At 42.6% G+C, this 13,024-nt stretch overlaps 2 protein-coding genes across 2 annotated transcripts; both read right to left on the bottom strand.

Annotated features, from left to right (window-relative positions):
- Positions 1-2,214: 2,214 nt before the first annotated feature.
- On the bottom strand, positions 2,215-3,759 carry fbxo36b (F-box protein 36b). Its single transcript, XM_041948941.1, has 3 exons — positions 3,717-3,759; positions 2,971-3,147; positions 2,215-2,717 (listed from the first exon to the last, which is right to left on the bottom strand). Exons 1-3 carry the CDS (start codon positions 3,757-3,759, stop codon positions 2,215-2,217), a joined length of 723 nt encoding a protein of 240 aa, XP_041804875.1.
- Positions 3,760-4,447: 688 nt separating this feature from the next.
- agfg1b (ArfGAP with FG repeats 1b) lies at positions 4,448-13,013 on the bottom strand. The gene is made up of 12 exons (XM_041949144.1): positions 12,695-13,013; positions 9,895-9,988; positions 9,515-9,630; positions 8,806-8,944; positions 8,537-8,693; positions 8,286-8,393; positions 7,610-7,754; positions 7,360-7,439; positions 7,145-7,237; positions 6,788-6,946; positions 6,233-6,327; positions 4,448-6,006 (listed from the first exon to the last, which is right to left on the bottom strand). Exons 1-12 carry the CDS (start codon positions 12,859-12,861, stop codon positions 5,947-5,949), a joined length of 1,413 nt encoding a protein of 470 aa, XP_041805078.1. The 5' UTR covers positions 12,862-13,013; the 3' UTR covers positions 4,448-5,946.
- Between the last annotated feature and the right edge of the window lie 11 nt (positions 13,014-13,024).

The raw sequence follows: 13,024 nt of genomic DNA, 5'->3' as shown, positions 1-13,024 counted from the left end.
ACTCAGGAGTGAGAAGAAAAATATTTGATTGTATTGTGTGTAGGACACTACAAGCCACGGCTGGACAGCAGAAAATGACAGATTTGTCAAAAGACAGTCTATTTCCAGAAAAATCCCACCTTATGTTGAAGTAGATTACCTGGGACCTTTTGACATCGAGCAAGTACGCACCTGGTGAAAAGGTACGGTGTGATCTTCATCTGTCTGACGATCAAAGCAGCATACATCAAGGTGGTCCACTCTCGCCATATGGATTCTTGCATCAATGCAAGATTCTGTTTAGCAGAAGGGGGCAGGTGGCTGTGCATGCATACGCACACCACAGATAGAATCAATTGCAATATCTTTGCTGACCTGTTCTGATCAAGATGGACACCAGAAGCGGTCCAGAACAAAGAGAAACTTCCTGCACGGAGACGTTGTCTTAATCGCGGACAACTCTGCTCTTTGGAATTCCTGGATGATGGGAAGCATTCTCAAAACTGTACGACACCCCAAAGGAGCCTAGTGGCCAGTGTCCTAGTGAGACGGGTCCCAAAGCTCAGTCTGCTTCATTGCAGTATGATGGTCTCCCCCTGCAAAAGCAAAGAAATAGTTCCAGCAAAGTAAAATCATTCTTAAATTGTTCAGCCCTGTTTACATTTTTATGGCTCTTTGTGAGTTTAAGTTTAGTAAGTGGTATGCTTCCCACCTAGCAAATAGGTTCTTTGCAGTAACATGCAGTTAAATTCAGATGGAGGACAGGAAGTGAAAACCGCAATAGACGTGATGGAGGAAAGTTGTTATTGTGCTAGTTTAGATGAAGTTACGAGAGAACGGTATAAAGAGGAAATCAGAACATGTGCTGGGTGTGACCCTTTCGTTATGAAGAGGAGCGATTTTTCAGCTGAACTAAAAGATTCACCTGCTGTTGAGGCAGCAGGTAGAACTAACTACCTGTTCATTCAGACGTAGATCTAGTCTACAAACCAAATGAAAGCATCCAAAAGTATGTAGGCATACAACTTTTTGCTATTTTTGTATATCCTCTGAACATAAGGCAGAGCTGAAAGGATTTGGAAATCAGAATTAGTAGTGAAATGTCCCTTTAAGGAGATACAGTGCAGGCCAGTAGCACAGGTGGCTGCCTCTCACTTTAGGCTAATCCCTGCTCAAACTGTCTCAAGATTACATTGTTCTGCCTAAAACCATTTAACTTTCAGTTATAGGTGCTGCTCTCCAGCTGACTGTGGGATATATCTGGGAAGTGTCAGGGTCCAGTTTTGTTTATGTCTTTAATTGATGCTTTTCTAGCATTTCAGAAAAGACTTCACTGCGACTTTGATTTTACTTTCGACTGTCACAGCGGACAGAAAAAAAAAAAAGACTTCCACTCAACATATCTGCACTTCAAGCGTGCCAACATAAAGCAAAGCAAGACTAACAGGAAGGCAGAGAGAAAGACACTGATGACTTCAATATGAGAGGTGCAGAGAATGGGTCATTACCACTGGCATCTTCTGCCCCCTAGAGGACTGTTTTTCTGTGTGCACTGCACATATAATCCATCAAAACTAACAGACATTATCTGATCATGATGTAACTGTAACTGACCCACTTGTCAAATAGATAGCAAGGCCTGCAAATAGAGATGACAGTTGTGTTTTCTTCTATTTTCTGCCTTTAGGCAACCTTTTTGTAACAGTTCTGAAAATTCTTCTTTTACATTTGATTGATAATTGTAATTAGATCAGTTTATACCATATTCTAAGTAAAAACTTCCCTCTAGTTGGTCAGAATGTGTAAATTCAAATTCTGACTCTAAAAATAAATCTTATTTTGTATTGGCTGTTTTCCTAACTGTGATTATCACTTGGATGTTTTAATCTCTGCATTTCATACTGGTATTTACCAACATAGTAATGCAGATAAATACGCAATTTTACATGTGAATTTTGTTGCAGTGGTTAAATATTCACTATGTTGGGAACAATAAAAATTTATCTGGCCAGCTAAACGCTGATCTTCAGTTGTATGCTTGTCTCACTGTGGAAAAATAAAGCTAAATCTAAGAGCTACTGTCTGTTTCGAAGGTCTATATTACAATGAACTATTTTTGTATACTAATACAACTTATGATACAATATCCTGCAGAGGAATTTGCATAAATGACAAATCAATATAACAGTAATCCTGAAACACAGGACTTATGCAACATTTGACAGAAGGATTAACTCAGTGTCTTGTATGGCTTTGCACCAAAATCTCTCTACTATTGCTCGGTGTACTGTTCTGCACCTGTGTTTCCACCACAAAGTTGTCCTCCAGTGATTGGCCAGACACAGGCATGCTGGAATCACAGCCAGCCTCTGGTTCAAGATTAGGGCCAGGGTCAACATCACAGTAAGAGGTGGCGTCAAAGCCAGTATCAGTGGCCGTGCCAAGGCTTAGATCGCCAGGGTGAGATTCCTCAGAACCGGATGTCTGGTCTGAATCTAAGCTTTCACTGGGAGACTCCTCTGGCTTTCTATTTGGGTCAAAGACATGTTCTTTCTGCTGCTCCTCGGCCTGCAGTCTTCTGCGACTGGTCACCTTCTGTAGCTGTAGCTCGCTGGTGAAGAAGATGCTGCTAAAGCCCACCTCAGGCACCAGAGACACCACCTCAGCTGAAACTGTGTTGCAGTGACGCTGCATGGCCTGCTCCCAAGACTCCTCTGACACACGGCTGAAGAGCAGAGCTGAAAGGAATATTACAATAAACACAAGAGCAGATTTTTTATTTTTTGCATTGATAGAATTTCCAGTTCATTAAAACAATGTCGGACAAAAATATTACTTTGTATTTAATACTTGATGATTTATAATGATGAAGTCACACGAGACACAGAAGGACAGAAGACTAAATGTGTAATAGTGAACAATAATAGACTTAATGTTTTATGTCTCAGGATACAGTTTATTTTTGCCAGCATCTCTCTGTGTCTCTGGAACTCACCTGCTTGAACCTGTGTGATGTTGGTCCAAGCTGACACGCATCCTCCAGTTCCAGATCATTTATCATCCACAGAAGTAAGCAGTCAGACAGGCGCTCCAGATAATCATAATGGCCTTGGCACAAAGCCTTGGTGTACCGCAAGATCCAGCAACCGAAAACCATACTGACCTCACCTTGGAAGAAGCCCATTAATTTAGCTGTCATCAGTTTTCCCTCACATACAATATTCACAAGACATAATCTGAATATAGATTAATGAATACCTAAAGCACTGTATAAAAAAAGAATGTACTTCTGTACAAGTCTAATTTAGGACATTTTGATGTATCGTTAGCATTATGCTCTGCCAGTGTAGCTTCCTGTTTGGGTACTTTTTTCTTATTGTCATTATTTATTTGATTAAAAGCACTGTTGAACTTATTTTCTCAATTACAAGAGCAAGAACAGGGAAACTAAGCAACACTAGAAGCAAACAGAAACAGTGGTTAACTGTTCACTAGCTAACATTCGTCCAAGTTCAAGGTTTGTGGCAGTAAGTGGTTAGCTAGCTGAGGTTAGCTAGCGTAGCCCAGACAAGTTTTTGCTAATAAGCAGTACCCGGTTTATTAAATAGCAAGAACTTGCAGTTACAACCCAAAGCAATGACAGTGCTTATCAAAAATATCAATACTTACATTTGACTTGGAGACAGGAAAATGCTTAAAAAACAAAAAACAAAAATACCTGTTGCTGGGTGAAGGACCCTGCCCAGAGGTTTCACACCCCCACCTCACAAGGGCCGCCATGTCAGATTCTGGGTTGTCATGGCAACAGCGCCATCTCCGTTAGAGGAGACTTTGTGGTCCATTTATATTCAGGAAAAAATAGCGCTTAGCTTTACTCTCACCTAATTTAAATGATATTAAGAAAACCGAAAATGACAACAGTGCACGGGACATAATTGAGTTTGTAAAATAATGGTCGCGGTTTCTTGTATTATAATAACCATCGACAGGGGCAGAATGCAGGGACTTACTCTCAGTTGCTTATTAATACTCTTGGCTAAAAGCAATGCAGCCTATTACAACAACCCTGTAACAAAGCTCATGTACTGAGGATCATAGTGATCAGTTTTGGTGTTGATTCAACCTTATGTTCAATTTGACGGCTTAGTTTTGTGTTTATGTTCATTTTGGAAGCTTAGTTTGTGGTATAATGTTACACTGAGAAGTTTTATTTTAGTCTACTGCTGTTGGTAAAAATTGCACGGACGAGATATTATAACTCCTGTCAGCTTAACATTTCAATGACAGATGACCATTATAACCTGCACAAAGGTAGGATTTACTACACAGCTGTTGTATAAGTGTCCATTATTCCAGCTGTGTGTACCTAATAAACTGGCAACTGAGTATTTAGTCAACTCTCCTGCTAGGACAAAGAATACGACTATTACAACAACTAAGTTACACAAACACAGAGTTGTAGTTAAAAAATCTTTTAATTTATTTATACATATATTTATATATGTACACATTTACTTACCTATTTTCTTGTAAAGACAAGAAACACATTGTCAAATTCATTGTTAGTCATTGGTGGCACAATAGAGACCCGACTCTCCGGAGTCCCATGTGACCCAGAGATGCAACAGTCCCTAAATGAATCTGTTCTTTTCCCTTGCCTTAGTTTAAAGCAACCTGAGAGGAGATCAATATGTCTCCTCATCCTCTTCTTCACTCCAAATCCTTTTTGATCAGAAGGCAAAGAAGGAAACAGATTTCGAGGGAGTGTGGCAAATACAACACAACTCATATTTCATAAATATTCTGTTTCCAATTTTTGTTTGTTTTTTTGCCTCGGCAGGCTCTGGTAAACCTGTCATTCCCTGTCAAGAGGACAAGTCAAGGGCAACCATGTGAATAACTGCTTCACTTGTTCTGGGTCACACCCACAACCCTGAAGCTTCATAACAGTCGTTCCTTTTGTCTTTACCACAGTCATAAAATATAGTGAATATCTGAAATTTGCTCCTCTGACATCTTCAACCAGCAGGAGGGGTTAATGAGACTATCGTTAACAATTTTAACAATGTTTACAGATTAGCTAAGGTACTTTAAAAGGACAAAGAAATACTCATCTTCATGTCTGCATCTCTTGACTCTTCCTCCGTTTGTGCTCTAGTAAACATACCTGTCCTTTTACTTGGCGGGCTAAAGCATCTGACGTCTCTGCTGGCCTCATATTTAAGGAGCTGCCCTTGGTTTCAAACCAAAATTGAACATCTGCTAATTTTTTACAATATTGCCAATATTTAAAAGAATGACTAATAGCCTAGGATCAATGCTTTGTCCCATCCACCAGCTTGAGATGTTACTCTAAGTCAAAAACATGTGGATTTGGTTGCTTTGGGTTACGGGCAACTTGGAACTGGATCTTAAGGATAATAAAGGGCATTTTGCTCCGTAGTGCCATCATAAAAGCAATTATTCTGAAAGAAGAAAAAAATTCCCTTTTGAAAATGAAATCCCTGCATCATTGTGGTTGCTTAAAACCACAGATCATGGATTTGGATGGAACCCTGTTAATAATCTTAAAGTGTATACCCTTACCTATGAAGATAGTCTGTAGTGGGTTTTTTCCCACAAGGTGTGTGTATACTCACCTTTTTGTTAACTCAGTCCTTGTTATACATAACATGTACTTACTTGTGGCTACAAATGATGATATGCACAGAGCTTACAGTCATAAACAAAAAAATAAAAAGCATATAATGTATATAGTCCAAACAGTACATTTTCCCCAACAAAAGTCCCTTAGTCTTCAGTATTGTCCTTTGTACTCCTTCATAGTGTTGTAAACTTTTTTTAATGAAAAAACGAAAAAGAAAAAAGTCTTTTTTAAAAAACGTACTGCCTCTAATTGCATGACGGAACGGGTGCGTTGAATATGTGCTGCATGCTGCCCTCTGGTGGCGACGAGTGGGAGCTGTGCTACAGAAAAGGGTTGGTGGATGAACCCCCTGAAGGGAACGACCCGGCTGGGGCTCCCGCCTGAAAAATGTGAGACAGCCAGACTTAAGACACCTACAGAAAACATTACTGCTGCTACAATTATCTGTATCAATCATATCAAAGTGTATAAATAGCAATGTTTTCAGTGAAATCATCACTTCAAATGTTTTCTTAAGATGATAAAGACCTTTCCACAGTATATCCTTTATTCCTTTCTTTGACAGTCTTTAAAAAGTTGGGAAAACAAAAGACAACACATGCTCACCATGAATGGATTATTGGACATGCCAGGGCCAGCCATGGGCTGCCCAAAGGGCGTCATCGTGGGCTTGTTCTGGCCGTAGACTGAGAATGCAGGGCCTAGGGGTGATACATGGAAAGGGATTTACAACAGCACTTGAGTCCACTCAGGTCATAAAGAGCAGGCTATAAAGAGTCAGCGATAATACAATCTTTTTACTAAACTACTAAATGAGTTGTTATTTTCAATTCTATGGCACTGTAAAGAAAAAAAACCATGAGAGCGAAGCCCCAGCGTGTCAGATTGCATTCAGGTGTGAACAGAGCCTTATGGGTGAGTCAGATTTGGTCATTATGTGTTTGGTCCAGAGCTTTGTTCAGAGCAGAACCCTAAAGCTTTGTACCCTAAATGCAACCGTTTATCACTGTGCAGTAGCTGCAACTGACAAGTCATTCTTCATTTGCTGCAGCAAGACTTACATTAATCCCAATGAAAATGCTGCATGTGACCTAAATCAAGGACAGGTACTGCACAGGTGGAGCAGGGTAGGAGGACAGAGGGATGTGGAGGGCCACTAACCATTAGACTGAGGGTGGTAGGCCCCAGGTTGAGAGTAAGGGATGGGGGCCTGGCCAGGGAATTGCTGCTGGAAGTTTCCGCTGAAACTGGTCGGGAGGCAGTAGGAAGACGCATTCCCAAAGCCGGCGGGCATGCTCATAGAGCCAGTGCCAAACGAGGCTACAACACACACGCAGCAAGTGTGCGTATGCACACAAACACACAACACAAACACACACAAGGAGGAATAAATTCTAGACACTTTGGCAAATCACAAAGCTACTTGGCAATGTAACTGGGTTACACGAAAGTAACACAAATTCCCAAGTAAAAAAAAAACGTGGCTTATTAAACACGCTAAACTTCAAATACACACACCTGCAGCTGGAGCTCTGCCATTGGTCTGGAAAGGGTTGGTGGCCATCTCCGGGGCAACGGCTGCAGCAACGAAAGGATTTGTGGATGGGACGGCTAGGTGAAAGACAGGCAGTAAAGTTGCTGAGTGAGTCTTTGAGCTACATGTGAAAACGTACCAGTCTGAAAATGTATTTTCATTCAGTATGCATCACTGCAGTAGTAATCACTGTTACCACCTCCAAAGCCAGGCTGCATGCTGGGTAACACAGGAGCATTCTGGGCTGGCGATGAACCAAGCACTGGTCCAAATATGTTCCTGTAAAGAAAACGCCCAGATTAAATGTTTTTCCGTGTATTTAACACACGGCAGACATTAGTTCACCTTTGTAGCTGATTCACTGATACTGTAAACATTTCACCACGTTTCTTTTCAACAGGTAATTTAGCTGTGAAAGCAGAGTGTATGTGTTTGTGCCAGTCTCTCACCCCTGCACACTGCTGCCTGTGGAGACAGTGGTGCTGAGCTCGTTGTCCAACTCAGCCAGAGCAGCATAGCGATCCTCTGTGCAGCTTCCTATCTGGGACTGGGCAGGGACGGCACTAGACATTGTCGGGATTGGAACGCCTCCCCCTTTCGACAGTTTTTTTTTTTTAGAAAAAAAAAATGAAAATAATCAAAGATCGAGTGCCACGTGCATACACCTGCACACGCACATAACAAACAGAGACAGAAACAAAATAACTAAATGATTCTAATGGAAGCTTAGTAGTTTTCCAATATATGCACAATGTGAGGTTTGTGGCTAAATGTCCGCTGGGTGTTTCCCCTCGCAGGGCTTCTGAGGTGCCTAATCCAAATAGGATGAGATAGAGGATGTATTGGTGTGTTCCAAAGATTGCCAACAATTCAGCATGTCTTAAGTGCTCACTGTGCAGAACACCAGTTTGAAAAGCTTTAAAATCTTATCTAAGAGAAATGTGTTTCAGTCAAGTTTTCAACGGTTGCTTAGCAACAACAGTAGAAAGGATCTATAGAGCACTGTTGGATACAGAGGGGGCCTGCCCAGAGGACATAGTAGGTATGAAATGAGTACGAAAAATAGTGAGGTGAGGGTGAGTGTGTGAAAAGGGTGAAGGAAAGACAATGGAGGGGAGGGGGTACCTGATGAAAAGGACTTTGAGGGGGGTGACGTGCTCAGATGGGATGGAATTGCAGTGTTTCCAAATGCCTCAAAGTTGGCAAAGTTGGTATTTGAATTACCCTGAGGTGCTGCAGCCATACACAAGGAAAAATTAACACAGACAATGAATGTGGAAGTAAAAACAATGGCAGGGCAATGCATGGGATGGTGACAAACCAAAGGCTACGGATCTGTTTTTAATCTGCATTACTCTGAGTGAGAGCTGTCTTACCCGACTGGCTTGGAAAATGTGCAAAGTTGGCAAAGTTTGCAGAACTGGAAGTTTGAGTGGGTGGGGCAGCAAAGATGTCTCCTCCCAGGTCAGAGAGCAAGTCAAATTTCTTCTCCTGAGCAGCGCTGTGAGCCTGGGAACGAGCAAGCCCTGGAGACTGGGCAGCAGCCAGAAGAAAAAAACAGGGTTTAAATAGTTACCAAATTACAGAAGACATCATGGATGGCTTTCCAAAGGGCAGAAGGAGCATCAGTGTACATTTCTGCTACCTGGCGCAGCGGGGTCTTGTTGAGCTGCAGGGTCTTGAGGGGTTGGACTTCTGGGGTACTACCAGTACTGCTGGCAGAGGAGCCGGACACAGAGGCCTGGACACTTACTACTGATCTTGCCTGGTCTGGAGGAACATACCTAGGCAGTCAGGATAGAACAACATAAATGTAGAGACATATTTTTCAAAAAAAGGAGAACAGCTTTTATCATTTGATCCCATTTGGCCACGATGTGAACATGTTAACGGCGGGTAGTTATTCATGTGACTGATCTGACTGGGATAAAGGAAGTATGTTTAGTCTTATCAAACGGGTCTTTCCTTCATAAAGCACAGTGTTTAGAAGTTGTGCTCTCTCTCTCTACCAACAAAGCCGTAAAAGAGCAAAGTGACACGTAGCCATAGACAATGAAGTGCATGCTGTCAAACTAAAACATATGGTTGACCAAATGCATAACTGCAAAATCTTTCTTTGGCAGGGGTTGCACTCAACTCTTAGCACTCTTTGCCTTTGCACCAGAGCTGACAGTAACAAGCCAGCATCACTGAATGACCTGCAGAACTGTATGCACCTAAGTATAAAATACGTCTTAATTCAACTATTTATCCTGTTGGTTGAATCCTGATGTGATATTTTAACAACAGGTTTTACTCTTGCCAAAACTCATCAAACAAACAACAACAAAAAAAAATCAGTGTGTTTATGTTACCATCTTTTCTTTTCGTATTTTTCCTGAAGAAACTCTTTTACTTTCTGCGGTTCTCGGAAATCTGGAACAACTGATGTCCTGTCGTCATAGAGGCCCAACCAGATGTGTTTACAGACCTACAGGGGGGGCAGAGGAATGAGGACAGTGGGAGGTAAGGAGGGGATTGGAGTGGGGGTGGTGGCAAAGCCGAGACAGAGGTGAGAGTAAGTAAATGGAAGGGGGAGGGGATGACGAGAAGTGTGTGTGCGGGGGGGAATGGGGAGAGAGGAATGCCAATAAAACTGACGACGCACGGTGAGTCAAAACCAGATAGTCATGATTCAAAAAAGTAATGGTTCACAACATGACATGTGTTCTTAGTTGAAAAGTGTGCATGATACCTCATTGCTGTGTTTCTGTAGGAACTCGATTTCCTGATGTGTGAACGTGGTCATAGAGATGGACTTCACTCTGTGTGGGGGATTCAGTCCTCGCCTGTGGGTGGAGGAGGTATATGTTAGCTTAAGAACAAGAGAAGCAGGATGCAACCCAATGCTGTTCATGTGATATGAAACGAGCAAACAAAAGCCCCAACCACCGATGCATCGGCACACTGTCTTTTCACAGTGTTTGTCGGGGACATGGAAACCGTGCAGTTATGAACATTTGACAGACATTTGCAAAATGCAAACCAACAAAACATGAGAGGTAGCCATCTACTGCTAGTTAAGCCTTTTCAATGATCTCAATGAATGTAACTGTAAATTTACTAAATTCCACAACATCAAAGTAAAGAGACACAAGTTAACTGAGAAATATTTTTGACCGTTAATTAGATAAGAAATGGCCTTATTGAAAGTGACAGAGATTTGTCCTCACTGTTATTGGAGACTTAAAGCAGACGCCATCATAACTATATGTATTTAGTGTCAGTAAAATCTGTGAAAGATTTTTAGACTCGGATCCACAGAAACTATACTTGAGCGGCAAAGCTAAAATAAATTACCTACAAATTTATCTAAAGCAAGTTCAAATACAAAACACAAAATAATTAATGGCACAAGTATTTGCACTTTGTGAGATACAAAAATCATACCGTGACCGGTGCAGCCAAGTGTTTAATAAGCCACATAATGAGCCAAATTGAAATTGCCTGTCTGTAATCAAGGTGCGACACTTAAATACATTTGTACCTGGAAGGGGCAACAGCAAGCTAGCAAAACCAACAATAGCTAAATCGTGAATCATAAAACTCATAAAGCTAAGACGCTTTATAAACAAATCTGACGAGATTACTCAATTACTGCTTGTTTATATAGTGCATAATCAAAACTTTGTGCCAGGGAAGTTTGTAGCCTTACACTCTCCACACTGCTAAGGAAAAAAATTACCTCAAATGCTTCAGAGTTTAAGGTTGATCTTGTACTTAAAAAACATAAATAAAGAAAATGGCTGCAAGTCTCTCTGAGAGCCTAAGTTCTCAAAATCTGAGGGTCTGTGCAAGAGGGACACTAAGGCAGAAGGGCTCCAAGAGGCCTCAGGCAAGTCTGGAGGAGCTTTTACTACAAAGGTGGGAGACAGTGCAGACAACAACTGTTGCTTCACCAGCTGTGGCTGTGTGGCAGACTGACACAGAAAAAAAACACTGTTGAACCTTCACGAGTGCTTGTGGTGGCGGCATCATGCTCTGGGGAAGCTGCTGCAGGCCAAGAAAGGACCGTGAGGGTTCAGGTTAAAATGAAGCCAAAAACTCAAGACACATCCTGGACAAAAAACTGATGCAATCTGTAACATGGCTGGCAGAGAACCAACAAGGTTTGCGTACCGGTGTGGCCAAGTCTGACATCCGAACAAGAATTTATGGCATGATTTGATTATTGCTGCTCCATGCAACAAAAGCTTTCACAGTTTGGCAAAGAAGGAGGAAAAACCACACTGTCTGGATGTGAACAGCTGATACAGACCTATCCACTCAGACTCGAGGCTGCAACTGTCGCCAAAGATGCCGCCACGAATACTGACTTCAAGAGGAAGAATACTTGGGCAATAAATGACGGTGTGTTTTTACATGACATGATAGAAGTTTAACATTCAAGTGTTTGTTGATCCATGTCAGAGAGGCCCAATTAAGCCACTTTAATTTGCACATGCAAAACAGTAAAAGAGAAAAATGCTTGCACTGTTCATGCATTTAAAAGTTAGTTACTTCCCCAGTGTCACTTTTCCCAGTTGATGTGCTAATGTCCTTATTCTGCACAGTTTAATCATGAATATGGGGCACACATAACACACACTATCTTATCTGTGTCATTTTAGCTGACTTATTGATTATGTTATATACATACTCAAACAGAATACAGTGCAACATGTATATACACTAACAGCGAAGCCACACACACACACAATTTTTCAATTACAGAGTGAATACTGGACATACAGCTACAATACACTGGGTGGATGTAAGCTTGCAACACCTTCCCAGACAAGAAAAACAAACGTAACACACTGACAGCAAGATCAGGAGAAATGTGAGCAACTTAAAGGGTGTGGGCAGTTCAGATGTTGCACAAATCAGGGTTATTGCCGACATCCCGGTTATGATTTCATAACCATTCGTGTTTTTGAGGAACAAGGAGTGATTTCATGAGACAGCAGCTGAGGACGACCCACTGCCCTACTTCGTCTTTCAACTCCTTGCCAAGTTGAGAGACCCACCCTGCTCCTGCTTATCTGGAGGTGTGTGTTTGCGACATGCCTTGTCGGAGGTCCAGCTAAAGTTCAACCAGAGGAGGCTCCCCGGTGACGTTTTTAAACAAGGTGCTCAAATATTTGACCGGCAGCTACAGTGTGTGAACCCAGCGTGACGGCTCGCTAACCTTGGCCACACAGGCAATAAGCCATTGAGACCACCCCTCACACTCAGCATTGAAGTGTTTCTGTGACAACACATCTTATCTCACTGAAGTAATGCTGTAAACAAAGCAGACTGTCGACGCTACCAGGCCCGACCCGGCGGCCTCGGGCAGAACCGAGGGAAGCGTCAACGTTACCTGTCCTGACTTTAACGCTAGCTAACGAGCTAACGGTACCGCCGAGCCAGCGGTGGACCGCGCAAACCCACGACCCGCAGCGGTGGCTGCTCCTTGCCTGGTGGACGCCGTCAACTACAAACATGAAAGTTTCAACCAGAGGGAGACTCACAAGATCCCAGAGCAGGTGGTGCAGACGAAGGAGCCCACTGTCATGTTGACATAGGTCGGGCCGCGCTGGTCGCAGTCGAAGCATTTCCTATTCGCGGGCAGGCTAGTCATTTCCCGGAGCATCTTCAGATGAGTCTCCTCCTGCTTTCGCTTCGCACTCGTTGCCATGGCCGAAAAAAAGCGGGCTGGTATCACCGGGGGAGAAGTTCGGTCAAGGGACCCGGGACAGGGCGGGTGTCTACGGGGCAGACTTGTCGCGTGCGACGGCGGTGGCCGGGCAGACACCTTGTTGAGAGGTCTAGCTGGGAGACTGGGCGACTGACAAACTTCT

Source organism: Chelmon rostratus, chromosome 12 (genome assembly GCF_017976325.1).
Source record: "Chelmon rostratus isolate fCheRos1 chromosome 12, fCheRos1.pri, whole genome shotgun sequence".
Classification (NCBI taxonomy): domain Eukaryota; kingdom Metazoa; phylum Chordata; class Actinopteri; order Chaetodontiformes; family Chaetodontidae; genus Chelmon; species Chelmon rostratus.
This window is presented reverse-complemented; position numbering and strand designations above follow the sequence as displayed.

What these genes read in the sequence shown, in the direction of transcription:
- fbxo36b (XM_041948941.1), bottom strand. Translation starts at nt 3,759, where the DNA reads ATGGCGGCCCTTGTGAGGTGGGGGTGTGAAACCTCTGGGCAGG. An exon ending in GTGTGAAACCTCTGGGCAGG is followed by an intron (nt 3,148 to 3,716) that starts GTCCTTCACCCA and finishes GCTTCTTCCAAG; the next exon opens with GTGAGGTCAGTATGGTTTTC. An exon ending in ACACAGGTTCAAGCAGGTGA is followed by an intron (nt 2,718 to 2,970) that starts GTTCCAGAGACA and finishes TATTCCTTTCAG; the next exon opens with CTCTGCTCTTCAGCCGTGTG.
- agfg1b (XM_041949144.1), bottom strand. Translation starts at nt 12,861, where the DNA reads ATGGCAACGAGTGCGAAGCGAAAGCAGGAGGAGACTCATCTGAAGATG. An exon ending in ACATTTTCCAAGCCAGTCGG is followed by an intron (nt 8,394 to 8,536) that starts GTAAGACAGCTC and finishes GTATGGCTGCAG; the next exon opens with CACCTCAGGGTAATTCAAAT. An exon ending in TGTCCAATAATCCATTCATG is followed by an intron (nt 6,007 to 6,232) that starts GTGAGCATGTGT and finishes CACATTTTTCAG; the next exon opens with GCGGGAGCCCCAGCCGGGTC.